The sequence below is a fragment of the Vulpes lagopus genome, chromosome 1 (assembly GCF_018345385.1).
Source record: "Vulpes lagopus strain Blue_001 chromosome 1, ASM1834538v1, whole genome shotgun sequence".
In the NCBI taxonomy this organism is placed as follows: domain Eukaryota; kingdom Metazoa; phylum Chordata; class Mammalia; order Carnivora; family Canidae; genus Vulpes; species Vulpes lagopus.
Window position 1 is genome coordinate 179,756,093 of NC_054824.1, and position 15,502 is coordinate 179,771,594.

A 15,502-nucleotide genomic window follows, 5' to 3' on the forward strand; every position below is an offset into this window, starting at 1 on the left:
CATACAAGGTAAAGAAAATAAGAGAAAAAAATCAGAAAGAGAAAAAAACTTTAGCTATATTGCGAGATCATTTTTTGCAATGCTTAGCTATGGATCATGGGTCTCAATTCAAGCCCTCTCACCTCACACTCACCCCTTATCACAAACAAATGAAACCTCTGCCCCAAGCTGGAAATTAGGAGGAGCCACCACATGGCCATTGAGAAGCTGGTTTGGAATGGCATCGCATGATTTTGCTAGGAAAAAAGAGACAAGGCTGGCACATGAAGAGTCAGGAAATGGTTTCCTTAAGATGAAATAAAGCTTTAGGCACCTTCACATTTGGGGGCTGTGTGGCTCCAGGTTCCCAAGGATGTACACTGCATAGTGTTAGTCCCAAGGAGGGTATAGCCAGGGTCACAGCTGTAGGACACTTCCTGTCCAATTGTAAAGAATTCCTTATCCAAGTTGTTATAACTACCATGGTTGACATGTGGAGGTAGTAGACACCCTGAGAAAAGAACAGGACCAGAGGACTTTTATTTCTGAAATAAGAACTTTCTCCTCTACAACCTAAGCAGAGGTGGAATGAAGGTGGTTTTGGCAACACTCCTAAGCATAAGGCAGAGACTCCTTTGGCTCGGGTGGAGGTGGCGTGGGACTAATGTGCATTACTTTTTTTTAGATATGATGAACCATGAAACTCTGCTTTCCCTATCACGATCTATGCTGGGACACATAACACCCACTCATCATATTCCATTTAACTAAAAAAATTATATTAGTGAATATTCTCTCACTAATATTGTAGCCGAGGGAACAACTATTATAATAGATTTTTTACCATCAGAATCTACCTCTTTCTTCCTGCTGTCCCCAAACCAGGTTGATAACATTTCTAAAGCCTTGTGGAAGGGGCTCCCCATGTTGCCAGGTTTTTAGTAAGTCAGATGTTTCTTAGGAAGAGTAGGGGGAAAGGTGGAATGGGGAAAAGGACTCAGTCTTAATTCTAGCCTTATTCCATAAGGGCCACATTCCTCACAATGAGAACATAAAACTTCAACGGTATTTTTAATCCAATTCTGACATCAGTCAATTTCCTCCATTGGCATGGCCAATAGGATTGAGAGCTTATTTTATTATTGTTTAAGTAAAATTGAATCATATATATGTTTTGGGAAAAAAAAATCTCATCAGTGGCTGTTTTTCTTCTTTTTTTTTTTTTAAGTGTCTCCTAATCTGCCCTACTTTAATGCAGATCTTGCACTGTCCCAGAATATAGTAAATTTCCTACTTCTTCAACATTTGCATATTACTTCCAAAGTTTACTTACAAATTCTTCAACCAAGATCCCCAACTAGCTATACTATCTTTCCCCTCCTCCTCTATAAGTACCATGTATCTATTTCTCTGATGGTTTTGTTTCTAGATCCCCCAAGTTTCAACCCAACTCACCCTTAAAGCAACTTGGCAGTGGAGGATCCCATTTGCTGTTTGGCTGGCACCATACTATGTTGCTGCCTTTCATGGTAAAGCCAGGCTTACACCTAAATATCACAGTATCATTTAAAGAAAATGAACGTCCAAATCCAGATTCTATAATTCCGTTTTCAACTTCTGGAATTGGGCACTTGACTAGAGGAATACACTGAGGGGGAGGGCCACTCCAGATGCCAACTCTATTGTCTTTGCTGGTGCAATATATTGACTTCTCACCCACGAGGTCAAACAGCTTTTTTCCATTCTGTCCAGTATGGCACTTATAAGTCACCACCATTCCATAGAAAAAGTCCTCTCTACTGCTGCTGTAAAAGTCCCCGTTGGAGATGGCTGGGGGTGGCTCACAAGGAATAGCTTTTGGGGGGTAGGTGGGAAAAGAAAGAAGGCATTTAAAAGTTATACCTTCTGGGAATTTTGTCTTCACTCTTGCAAACCAAACTTCAACTCAGCCAACAATTAACCCAGATTGTTGAAATTCTGTATCCTCATCTCAAAGAGGATTCTAAATAGGAAGTGTCAAGGTCAGAAGATTCATGGAACTGGCCTGACAAAGAGTAAAACTATGATCTGCTCACTATTCCTCCCACTCCCCACCCCAAAGTATAGATAAACTATTATGGGAAACACCTAGGATGGCCAACGTTTTGCACAGAATAAAGATGGCAGAGTGTAATCTCATAGTATATTTTAAGCACTTATTCACTATGAAATAACTTATCATCAAAGAACAGTAATCAAAGGAAAGTGTGGTGGGATTGGGAGATACAGTAGAAGAGAAACTACAGCTCTGTGCCCAGAACTATCAAAACCAAGTGTAACTCTCCTGGGTACTTATTTTGATGTGTAGATGCTCATTTTCTCTGTAGCAGGGGACAAAAGGAATTACATAGGCATTAAAGGGATCATTTTACTCACATTCACAAAAAGGCATGTCTCTATCCCAGGTTACAGTATTGTCAGAGATAATGCATGTAGCAGATGAATCACCAATAAGTCGATATCTAAAGGCAAAGAGATGAGTGATCATCTCCCAGCTAGGTGGACATTTTAGGAAAGCTTAGTTCCTTTTCTACTGAAAGAAGGGCAAGGGATAGAATATCATGCATGACAAGTAACGATGATCAACTAAGGACTCATGCAAAAAAAATTCAACAATCCAAAGCCAAATAAAATTTGGCTCCTGTTCAGTAATGTTGGAGATTTAAAATCAGAAGAAAAGTAGCCTAAATTTCTCTTCTAGTGGGTAATCTTGAAGAGTTGTCTCTAGAGCAGATGAGGGTGGCAATTTTCTTCTTGTTCATCTATTTTTAAGGGTGGGTGGCAATTACCCGGATCTCTTTTAGAGAACTGATAGTTTCTTATGGAAACCCCTGTTCTAATACCTGTGTATTCCAGAGAGGTCTCCTGCCAACTCACCCTTTATCACAAGAATATGTGATTGTTGACCCAAACACGACACCCGTGGTTATGAGAACAGAGCCATGGAGAAGTTCTCCAGGACTCCTACATGATTTACCTATAATGGAGAACAAAACAAAACAGAATTTGGGACTGGGATTTGGGGGGGGTTCTCTGTGTTTTATATTAAATACCAACCTGACTGGAGTTGCCAACTAGCCGACTTATACTTACTCAAGGACATTTTTTGACATTTATAAGACTTCTATCTTCCAAAGGATCAATTTCAGGACATGATTTGGTGAAAGCATACACTGTATATTTCTGAGCATGGATGCAAACATTATTTGTGGTCAACCGTAATTGATAATCTCTATTTCCCCTTTTTATATTCTGTCAGTTGATGGCATCATTTACCAAGACTGTGGCTTAAAGAAAAAAACCCTCATAGTCATTATTTCCCTTCTGTAACTCATACTCCAAATCTACAACTCTTCATTCAAATGGTAACCAAATTTTAGGGACTAGATTCCAGAAATCTCTCTCCAAACCAGCTACTTAGTCATTGTTATAATCTCTGATTGGGTCATTGAATAACAAAATTTACCTAACTGTGGTCCCCATTTGGTCTAGTACATCTTCTATACCACTGCATACATTTTCTTTAAGAAGCGCAAGTGTGGCCATGCCCCTCCACGCATTTAAAAACTTACAATGACTTACCATTATTTATTGGGGAAAAAATGCATGGCCCATCACAACTAAGCTTCAGTCCACTTAATTAACTACTATGCCCCATCATGAACTGTATACTCCTGCCACACTGAATTATTCTTTTTTCCAAAGACCTCCTGTTCTTTTGTACCTCTAGGCTTTTTTTAAAATTTTTATTTATTTATGATAGTCACACAGAGAGAAAGAGAGAGAGGCAGAGACACAGGCAGAGGGAGAAGCAGGCTCCATGCACCAGGAGCCCGACCTGGGATTCGATCCCGGGTCTCCAGGATCACGCCCTGGGCCAAAGGCAGGTGCCAAACCGCTGCACTACCCAGGGATCCTGTACCTCTAGGCTTTTGAATATGTTGTCTCTTCTGCCTGTAATGCCTAGATTTCCCTAGTTCTCCAACAGCATTCATTATTTACTTCTCTATGGCCCCATAAAATTTTTAAATAAAGAAATTACATCAGAGTACAGCATTTATTTAAAAGCCAGTCTTTACAGCTAGTATAGGAGTTCCTCAATGGCCTAGACTAGCAAATTCTTATGTGTATCCTCAGCCCTATCATCTAGCCTAATGCTTCATACCTAGTGGTTACTGGAAAATATTTCTTGAATTGAATGGGCTAAGAATGAAAGGGCATGAGTGTTCTTTATATACTAATTTTTAATCTCACTCTAACACAGTATAGAGACCAGAGAACAAAGTTGTTGAGCTTACAAGATAAACAGGGCTGGCCAGCTGTGATGACTTAACTCCAATACCCAATGGTTTTAGGAATAAAAGAAACAAACAACAACAACAAAAAGGAATAAAAGAAACACAAGGAACCCAGGAGCCCCCTTCCTTTGAGATTATTTACTAATTTGCTGGTCTTTTATCTTGAAAATAATAGGTTTGTTCATAGAGAGACAATGCTAGATCCAAAGATGCCCCTATTACAGATTACTCACGTTGACAGGGTTGCTGAACATCTGACCACTTGGAAGACTGTAGGCAGGTGACAAAGAATGACCCCTTGATATACCCAGGAAGGCATTCATATTCCCAAGATGTCCCAATTGCAAACTCAGACAGATCACTCTGAAGTTTAGGCTTAGCAAAAGGATACCTTGGCAGGAACTTACACTGACCTAGAGACAAAGACCACAGGAATATCAAAACTAGGAGAGCCTAAAACTTTTACTCTGCTTCTGTTCTGTCACCAATTATCCCAAGAACTTTGATCTTTAGAAATTAAAGAACAGGTCTTGCAGTATGGGTGCATGTACAGAGATATAAGATCAGAAGTTCAAAGGCTTTTTAGGATAGACTTGGAGGAAGAACTGGAGAAAATAATTTTTTATAAAATTCCAAAAAAAATAAAAATAAAAATACAAAAAATAAAATTCCATAAAGACCCTGGAGTTGTTCCATCTTCTTACTCATTAAAAAAAAACCCTCTAAGATACCATAAGTAACCTCTTCTGGGATAGCATAGGGAACTAAAGTACTAGACAAAAGGAACTAGACATTTTGAAACAATTCCCCGTGATTTTAAATAATAATATTATTATTACTATTAATGAAACAAATATTATCCTAGGAGATGGTTAAGAAACTGTAACATTCATATACTTGAGGATATACCTGGAAAAGTCATTTATCTGGGTATTGAAAGAGAGCTCAAGTTTCAACTCCAGAATGGCAGTATATTTTAATGTCAAATTTACAAACCTCTTTCTTTTTCAAAGAAGTTTGAGACAGGTACAGGTGAAAGTCAAAAAATAAACATGAACTAAATGAACAATGTCAAACACAAAACTCCCAAGGTTACAGCCAGACTCAACCTTCTTGTAGCCTGACACTTCTGTTGGAGAAGTCATAGACAGGATCTAAGAATAGCCATTACTGTTAGGACCCAGATATCATGGTAGGTCTTCTTCTATTTCTCTCCTCAACTCCTTTGGTTTTCTTCATTGACCCCCACAAATGTCTCCAAGTGTATACCTGTGCAAAACAGCAAGACTATAGGGAAGGTAAAGGTTTGACCTCAAAGAAGACCAACTTCACAATCTGAGCATTATTACTTGTACCAATTCATCCCAATCAAGTGATTTAATATGTAATTATATAATATAAATAAGGACAATACCAATAATTCACAAGCAGGAAGACCAATTTAAACTTGTAATAATCAGTAGCAATGGTGTGGGCTATATTGGAATCAAGATCTAAAAGCAGCAAGAGCAGAAGGGTACTTTATAAGGTTATCATCTGAAGAGAAAGAGATAAGAATCATATTTTCTGGATGAGAAATAATGGGAAAATCTCATCCCTGATAAGACTTGAGACTCTTTCTTTTGGGGACAATAATTCTTATTTGGAATGAATTGGCAAAACTCCAGGTCACAAGAATTTCCACCAATTGTGTGTTCTCTTCCATATCAGAAAAAAGGAGGTTAGTCCATGAGCCATTAAGTAATAAAACTTTTCTATGGGTCATGGCTCTCTTCACATCACCCCACAATCAAAAGGAAAAATCAGAGTAGATCATGACTAGATCTAAAATAGAAGAAAGTGGCAAGACACTGACATATGCATTCTTTAAACAACCTTAAAAACTAAGGAGGCAAAGCAGTCTCTGGAGAACAAGGATACATTTAACTCTATTTGGGTCCAAGGGGCTTTACCTGGAATGGCTTAGAAATCCGTTTGAAATGAATGAAGAATATATAAGATAATAAAAATAAAACTGAAAGTTAGGTCAGAGAGCAGATAGGAAGAAAAACTATTATTGAGAATGAGAATTATTATAATCAAATACCTTAACTCTGACTTCCTGGCTATTTGATCATTTTTGAATGACAGTTATGCATACTAACCAAGGTACCGTCCCCAACACAGGAGATACACTGTGAACATTAGAAACTAGGTTCTCACCCTCCTGGAATTAATATTCCAATAGAGGGAGACAGGTAAATACCAATAAATAAATGGTATGTAAAGGAAATAAACAGTGATGTGTCAAAATGTAATGCACCAGGAGGAGGAGGAGGGGAGAGGAGGGCATATGACTTCAGTTGTGATGGTTGAGGAAGGCCTATGAAGAGGAGCCATTTGAGTTGTGACTGCAGAAGAGCCAACCAGGTAAAATGCTGAGTAAAAGCCTTTGAGATGGAAGCCTAATGGCAGGGATGGATTTGCTCTGCTTTAGGGACAGACAGAAGGCAAGTGTGGCTGGAATGTAGTGATCACAATAGGGGGATAGAAGATCCAGTTAGAAAGCTAGCAGGAGGGATCATATTAGACTTCTTAGGCCACAGTAAGAAGTCTAAGTGGAAGTCACCAGAGTGTTCAAGCAGGAGAGTCACATGGCCTGATTTACCTTTTAAAAAGAATAGTCTGACAAGTGAGTGAAGAATGGACTGGATTTTTATTTTTAGAAGCAGGAAGTGCAAATCTGGAGGCTACTATAGTAGTTCAGAGAAAAAAAAAATGAGGCTTGGACCAAAGGAAGACTGAGAAATGGATGAGTTTGGAATATATCTTAGAAGTAGAATTTAGAACAAAAACTTTTTGTTGAATTAGATTCGGGGTTAAGGAAATGGCAGGATTCAGTAACATCTTCTGGGCTACTTGTAGTGACCTGAGCTACTAGGTTGTTGGTAATACTGTGTTCTAAGATGGGAAAGCACCAGGGTGTGTGTTTGTGTGTGTGTTGTGGGGTATGTGCAGAATTGGTTCCATGTTAGATTCAGTATATTTAACACACTCATTGGGCACCCACATGGAGATGCAGGAAGGCGGCTGGATGTACAAACCTTCCACTCAGGAGAGATTTCAAAACTAAAATAATAAAGGAGTAACCAACATATAAACAGTACTCAAAACCATGAGATTGGATGAGATCTCTTAGGAAGAAGGTATGGAGAAAACCAGAGGCGGCCCAGGGCTGAGCCCCAAGACCCTATAATATTTACAGATAAGGCAAAAGACATGAAGAGTAACCAAAGAGGTATAGAAAAAATAGATGAGAATGCCCTGTTTTGGAAGATGGAATGAAAACAGTTTCAAGAGAGAAGTAGTAGTTAGTTTTTGCTGAAGACTGAGAAGTATAGAAAAATGACCATTGGATTTGCCAACATGGAGGTCAGTAGTAACCTTGCAGAGAAGCTTCAGGAGAATGTGGGGGAAAGAAGCCTGTTTGGCGCAGGTTAAAGAGATAAGGAGATGAGCATATTGAGCATATTAAATATGTTCATCCTTTCAGCAAAACATCTCATGAGAAAGGAGACAGGAAAATGGACTTCCACTGGGTCATGAGAAGACCCCTGAATACCCCCAATAAAGGATGCTCTGGAGCATATTTAACTGCTGGTAGGGATGATCCAACAGAGAGATACAAATGGGTGATACAAGACAAGATATCTGCAGAAGTCAAGTCCCTGCACATGCAAGAGGGGATGGAATGGGACCATAATTCAGAAGGAGGAGTTGACTCTTGTTGGGAGAAAGGACATTTTTTCTATTGTTACAGGATGAAAAAGAACTTTCTCATGGAACTCCTCATTATATGCTAGTGTGAGGGATTCATCAGGCAATAAGACAGATAAAGAAAGACCTTGCTTTCATGGAACTTGTATTCCAATGAGAGAACAAACAGCAAAGTAAAAAAAAAAAAAAAGTTTCATGTGATGATAGGTGCTCTGTGGAAAATAGAACACGGGTGTGTGATAGAGCGTGACCTGGGGTACAGACTACTTCCAATAAGAGTCAGAGAAGAATGGCCAGTGGAGGTGACACCTGAATGTCGAGGAGATGGGCAAGAGAGGATACGTAGGAAGGGCACATCAACAGAGGGAACCCCTAGTGCCAAGTTTTAAAAACATGACTGTGTTCAAGGAACAGAGAGAAGACTAGTGTGGCTGGAGCAGAGGGCATGAGGGAGAACAGAGAATTTCAGAGAGAGACAGAGATGTATAGTCAAGGTTAAAGAGCACAGATTTTGTTCTCATGTGATGGGAAGCTCTTGGCAGGTTTTAAGTAGGGGAGAGAAAGGATCTCGTCTCCGATGGAGGTAGATGACTGGTAAATAAGGAATTCCTATTTAGTGATTTTTTTTTCCTTAGTGTAGGATGAAATGAAGCTGGCAGTCTAGGCAAGAGGGAAATTTAAGAGTATAGGAAGTTAGAATCAGTTCATGGAAATAGACAAAAGGAGAAAAGTAGTAAAATGCTTAAAGTAGGGAATTTGCTTCCCATAGGACTTTGTTCATAGCAGTGTACCCTAAGACACTTGCTTCAAAATCTTCCAGAGTACTTGTTAAACTCAGCTTCCTGGGCCACATCCCAAACCAGTGAATCTCTGAAGAATGAGACGGAACCCAGGAACCTGCATTTTATTTTTTAAAAATGCACTTCAATTTCTCAAAAAAATTAAAAATAGAACCACCAAATAATCCAGCAGTTCCATCTCTGGGAAGATATTGAAAGGAAATGGAAACACTAACTCAAAGAGATCTGTACCCCCATGTTCACTGCAGCATTATTTGCAAGACATGGAAACTACCTAAGTGTCCATCAGTACATGAATGGATAAAGAAGTTGTGGTAATAGAATATGATTCAGCCATTAAAAATGACAAAATCCTACCATTGGTGACAACATGGATGGACCTTGAAGGCACTCTGGTGAATGGGACAATTTACACATGGAAAGACACATACTGTGTGATCTAACTTATATGTGGAATCTAAAACAATAAGCAAACAAAACCAAAAAAAAAAAAAAAAAGAAAGAAAAAGAAAAAGAAAACCACACCAAATCCATAAAGAAAGAGAGGAGTCTGTGACTGCCAGAAGTGTGCTGGTGGGAGGGCAAATTGTAGGAAAGTGGTTAAAAGGTACAAACTTCTAGTTATAAGACCAATTAGTACTAGGATATAATGTTCACCCTGGTGCCTATGGTGAATACTCCTGTATTATACGTAGGAAAGTTAAGAGAAGAGATCCAAAGCATTCTCATCACAAGAGAATTTTCTCTTTTGATTGCATCTAAATGAGATGATGCATGTTAACTATACCTAATCATTTCACAGTATATGTAAATGACACCATCGTGCTGTATACCTTAGATATATAGCAATATAGGACAATTATTTCTCAATAAAACTGGACAAATGAATAAATTTTGTAAAAGGTACTTCAAGAATTTGTTAAACATGTTCCAGGTCAGGAACTGTCCAAGAGTCCAGGGATGGTCTAGCAGAAGCAAAAGTCAGGAGAGGTGTATGGGCAAAGTATGAGCAAAGGACATGGGGGGTGGGGGGCGGATAGTCAGGCAAGAAGGTGAATGGTGCATTCATGATTGGAAGCAATGGGGAATTGGGATGTTAAGATGGAATCCAACTACAAAACGCTTGGAAAGCTGAAGACATTTGATTTTTTTTTTTTTTAATCCCACAGGCAGTAGGAAGCAAAAGAGTGGAGTAATGAAAAACCATATTTTAAACTTTTGGTTTTCACCATTAGCAAGTTAAAGGCTGGTATCAAGAGTGACCTTTAAGAGGCGAGGTTGTGACACAGGTAATCATAATGCTCACGCTTAGAATATTGGTGTAAGAATGCTACGGCAAAAGACAGAAGCACATTAGCTGGAACAGCTGACAAGCAGACCCGGGCATCCACGTGTCCGGAATTCAATGACCAGAGGATGAGGGTTGCACGCCTGTGCTGAGAGGCGCTGGCAGGGCTGGGCAAGAGCCTGATTTTCAATTGATAACATCAGCTCTAAAACTTGGAAACGGGATGCTGATTCAGGTCTGGAGCTGTGCCAGGCAGACAGGATGGAGAAAGTTGTGAGCCTGCACTTGTTCCAAAGGAGTGAAATCGGGAGGAAAGGGAGATGAAGATGCTGGTCCAGGGAAAAATGTTCAGCTCCGGGTCAGGAGAGATCTGGATGGGAGGAAGCAAAGTGTAATAGAACCAACGTACCCAGTGGCCCCTTAACAAGCCGACGTGATTATACTTAAATGTGGGCTCCGCAAAAACGAATCTAAACAGTAGTCTTATGACTAACACTTAGTAGTCACAAGTAACACCTAAGGCTCATTTGCCTAAATTCATCTCATATTCATAAGGTGGTAGTGCCGCTTTCCACTGACTCCACCTCACAGAGGAGACACCAAGGGTCAGGGGCCTGGAAGACTTGCCAAGAGCCACCCAGGCTGACCGTAAACTTCTCAACTAGGAATTCACTGTACCCTGGAGACAATTAGAAAGTTAGATCCATGTTGTGGCCAAGAGACTCTAACCTTAACAAACTACTCTGCTTCTCTAAAATCAAGCCAATCTGGGGCTGGGGGGTGGGTGGGGGGTGGGGATGGGGGCAGGGCTGTTAATAAACGTTGAAGGAGACCTTCTGGAGCCCTTGCGGTTAAAGATCAACAACAGGACCGTAGTTCTAATTCACAGACCAACTTTCCTCAATAGCTCCGGCTGTTTTATCATCTAGAATCTCTTTACCAGCATCACATCAAAGTGCAAAAAACCCTGAGAACCGCGCCTGGGAACCGGGCATGATTCTTATTCGGGGAAGGCAGCGGGAGGCCTCTGCACACCTCGCAGGTGGGTGTGGGTTCCCGGGGCAGCCCTAGCGCTTGCAGACCTCGGGCAGGGTGGGGAGCACCTGCCGGCGCCCCGGGCGCAGATGGAGCGGCCCCGGCCCCCGGAGCAGCGAGTGCGCACGTTCAGGACCAGGAAATCGTGCTGGTGGGGGGCCGGGGGGGTCCCCCAGAGCAAGCGGGGGGCTGTAAAGCATGCGGCACCGACCCCACCTTCTCGCTTATTCGCTCCGCTTGGCACAGAGGCCGGCCCTGCCCCGCCCCAGACGCGTCCCTACCTTGGTGCTCCGCGAGGACCCCCGGCGCGATGAGAGCCAAGGAAACGCAGAGCAGGACGGCGGAGCCCATGCCCGTGGCTGCAGCAGGCGGCAGCTGCGCCCCGCACCCGGAGGGGCCTTAAATAGAGTCCGGCACCACGTGCCGGCTGGGCGCGCACACCTGCGGCGGCCCGGGGGCGGGCCGGGGCGCGGGGGGCGGGGGGGCCGGGACCCGGTCCTGGGCTCAGGCTCCAGCCCTGGGGCTGCGGCTCCCGACTCCTTCCACCGCGCCAGGCAGTGCATCCAGGCCTGCCTCTGCAGAAATCACAGACTAGTCCTCACTCCTCTTACTGATGTGTAATGCCCTCTCCTATCCTTCTATCCTATTCTATTCTATTCTATTCTATTCTATTCTATTCTATTCTATTCTATTCTATTCTATTCTATTCTATTCTATTCTATTCTATTCCACTCCATTCTCCTTTTATTTTATAAATGTATTTTTTATTGGTGTTCAATTTGCCAACATATAGAATAACACCCAGTGCTCAGCCCATCAAGTGCCCCCCTCAGTGCCTGTCACCCAGTCACCCCCACTCCCCGCCCACCTCCCCTTCCACCACCCCTAGTGCGTTTCCCAGAGTTAGGAGTCTCTCATGTTCTGTCTCCCTTTCTGATATTTCCCACTCGTTTTTTTTTTCCTTTCCCCTTTGTTCCCTTTCACTATTTTTTATATTCCCCAAATGAATGAGACCATATAATGTTTGTCCTTCTGTGATTGACTTATTTCACTCAGCGTAATACCCTCCAGGTCCATCCACGTCGAAGCAACATTCCATTCTCTTTTATTCTCTCTTCTTTTTTTATTTCTTTTATTTTTTTTTATTTTTTAAGATTTTATTTATTTTTTATTTTATTTCTTTTATATAAATTTATTTTTTATTGGTGTTCAATTTGCTAACATACAAAATAACACCCAGTGCTCATCCCGTCAAGTGCCCCCCTCAGTGCCCATCACCCATTCACTCCCACCCCCCGCCCTCCTCCCCTTCCACCACCCCTAGTTCGTTCTCTCTTCTGTTCTCTCTTCTATTCTCTATCTTATCCTATCCTATCCTATCCTATCCTATCCTATCCTATCCTATCCTTTCCTATCCTACCCTACCCTACCCTACCCTACCCTACCCTACTCTATTCCATCCTAAAATTCTCATTTGGATCCACTGAATTCATTTCAAAAGCTATTAATATTTCAACTCCTCAGTTTAAAGAAACAGTTCACTTAGGAAATTTATAAATAGCAACCACCTCTGCTCTTTGCTTTAAAGATTTTATTACTTTTTAAAAAAAGGTTTTATTTATTTATTCATGATACACACATAGAGAGAGAGAGAAAGAGAGGCAGAGACACAGGCAGAGGGAAAAGCAGGCTCCATGCAGGGATCCTGGTGTGGGACTCGATTCTGGGACTCCAGGATCGCGCCCTGGGCCAAAGGCAGGCGCCAAACCGCTGTGCCACCCAGGGATCCCCAACTGTTAATTTTTAAAAAAAGATTTTATTTATTCATTCATGAGAGACACACACAGAGAGAGAGAGAGGCAGAGACACAGGCAGAGGGAGAAGCAGGTTCCATGCAGGGAGCCCGATGCGGGACTCGATCCCAGGACTCCAGGATCACGCCCTGGGTGGAAGGCAGGCACTAAACCCCTGAGCCACCCAGGGATCCCCCATATACTAGTAATTTCATTCTTCAAAATTTTTTTGACTAGCTGGTGTTCTTTGGAGATGAAATTGTGTCCATAGAAACTGGAAAATACGTCCAGCTTTTCTTTGAACATGGTCTCCCCTCATGACACTGCTCCCTACTGACTTTAGATCCTTTCAGCTCATATAGCTAGATTATACCAGATGAAATGAGCTTGGAAATGCAATCCCCAGGGCCAATTGCAATGAAAACTCGCATTGGAACCACCTATTATTTTCGGACACTGATGGATACAAAGTTTTCCTTTTGTAGGAGAGTGTGCCTGTCTTTTTTCACTGATCATAATAAGGCTCAACAAAAGGGGTTTTCATTTTTGTTATTTTATATTCTTCAAAAAAAAGTAAAACATTAAAATATGTACTTCATAAAAACCAAAAACTGTAAAGTGAAAATGACTTGTTAGGGATTTCCAAACTGTTATCAAGTAAATATTTGACAATAAAGATTTCCAGAAATGAAAAAAAAATCTGTTAAGGATAAATAACCATTGATGGGGAGAAAAAGCTAAACTGGAGGAGAAAAAGGTGATTCCAAAACAAAATATTCAAGGCTTATAGCCAACATGCTAATGTCATTTACAGAGTAGTTTTATATTTATTCTCTTTGGCCAGGTCTCTTGGGTCCTTTCTCTGGATAAATATCTTTAATTAGTAAAGTGATTAAAAAATGAAAACAAGGCCACTAACGTGACTACTATCTTAAGGGCTTTGAACCAATTGGGATAATGTGGCAAGAGAAGAGAGTATGTTCAATGTGTAATGCTATCCCCAAACCTATTATTACTGTGACTATTGCTTCACTGAGTCTTTCAGAAATAAGGAAGGCAAACCATGAGAACACAACAGGAGCTGTACTATTAGCTAACTTGAAGAAATCTGGTTTGGCTACACTACCTTCTGGCAGAGCAAAACCCCATCTGATCCCTCCCAAGAGAGATAGGAGACTGGCTCCATAAGTGAGTGAAGTGAGATTCTCACTCATAAGTGAGATTTCACTCCAATCTGAGTGAAAGCTAATAAGGGGATGTAGGTCTTTGTCATCACCATGACAGGTGGTGGAACAACAAAGGGGATTAGTCCTGCCAGAGTTATGTATGATGCTGGCTTTGGGCTGTCAAGCAGGTAAGTGATGGTGATTGGGGGCTTGGCTGGAAGTACTTCTTGCTTCTGCTTCTTCTTAAAGCTGCGTGGGGAATATGGTAGTACTGTGTTGTCCTCATGTACACCGGAAATGATGAGAAAAACCAAGTCCTTGGAAACAAAGGGGAAAAGTTCTGCTGGGGACATGTCTTGAGAGAAAGTGTTTCTATTCTGCTGACCTACTTGGACTGGGAAAGGGTACTTCAGCATCTTTGAAGATGCTTGAGAAAACTTCTGGACGAAATGAAGCATACTGGGTACTACTGAAAGTCTTGCTCCGAAGATGCCAGGCAGTTCTGATTAATGCATTTTTACAGCTGGGTGGGGGAGCAGTGTCGAGCTCCTGGGGAACCAGGAGATGGAAAACTGGGCTGCCAATTGTTACTTTGGAACTGAGATAAGATATAGTCACAATACTCCTCCTCTAAATACTTGGTGTATTTCCTAAAAACAAAGACATTCTCTTGCACAACTACAGTACAATGAACAAGAACAGGAAACAAACACCAAAATATTATCTAAGTGACAGGTTACACTCAAATTTCTCCAGTCATTTCAATAATTTTTATTACTGCAATCTCTCTCTCTCTCTCTCTCTCTCTCTCTCTCTTCCTTTCATTTTTCTGGTCCAGGATCATTCAAGGATCACACATTACATTTGATTGTTATGCCTTTTCCCCCCTCATTTATCTGGAAAAGATACTTGGTCCTTTTTATGTCTTTCATGATCTTGACATTTTTGAAGAGTGCACAGCAAGTATTTTTACAGAATGACTTAAATTAGTTATCTATTGCATAGTAACAAATTACCCTAAACTTAGTGATTCAAAGCAAGAATAAATATTTGTGATCTCACACAGTGTGTGGTAGGAATTTGAGAGCAGCTTAGCTAAGTGGTTCTGGCTTGGGATCTCTTGAGGTTGCATTCCAAATATCAGCCAGAAGTGCAGTTATCTGAAGCCTAGACTGGTACTGGAGGATGTCCATCTCTAAGAGGGCTCACTCATGGCTGTTGGCTGGAGACCTCATAGCCCCAACATATAGACCTCATCACAGGACTATTCGAGTGTCCTTGCGACATGGCAGCTGGCTTCTCCCAGAAAAAGAAAGGCAGAAGCCATAATATCTTTCATAATCTATTC

The 15,502-nt window shown here is 41.3% G+C and overlaps 1 protein-coding gene and 1 pseudogene across 1 annotated transcript in view; both read right to left on the reverse strand.

Moving 5' to 3' along the window:
* The window catches only part of CR2 (complement C3d receptor 2), a 33,296-nt gene extending 21,750 nt beyond the window's left edge, over positions 1-11,546 (reverse strand). Inside the window, exons 1-7 of the mRNA XM_041758068.1 lie at positions 11,477-11,546; positions 4,550-4,729; positions 2,896-2,995; positions 2,395-2,480; positions 1,435-1,833; positions 314-490; positions 134-236 (exon numbers count right to left, since the gene is read on the reverse strand). Coding sequence (XP_041614002.1) covers positions 134-236; positions 314-490; positions 1,435-1,833; positions 2,395-2,480; positions 2,896-2,995; positions 4,550-4,729; positions 11,477-11,546 — 1,115 coding nt within the window. The remainder of the gene's footprint in view (positions 1-133; positions 237-313; positions 491-1,434; positions 1,834-2,394; positions 2,481-2,895; positions 2,996-4,549; positions 4,730-11,476) is intronic.
* A 2,269-nt stretch (positions 11,547-13,815) lies between these two features.
* LOC121487924 lies at positions 13,816-14,612 on the reverse strand (annotated as a pseudogene).
* Between the last annotated feature and the right edge of the window lie 890 nt (positions 14,613-15,502).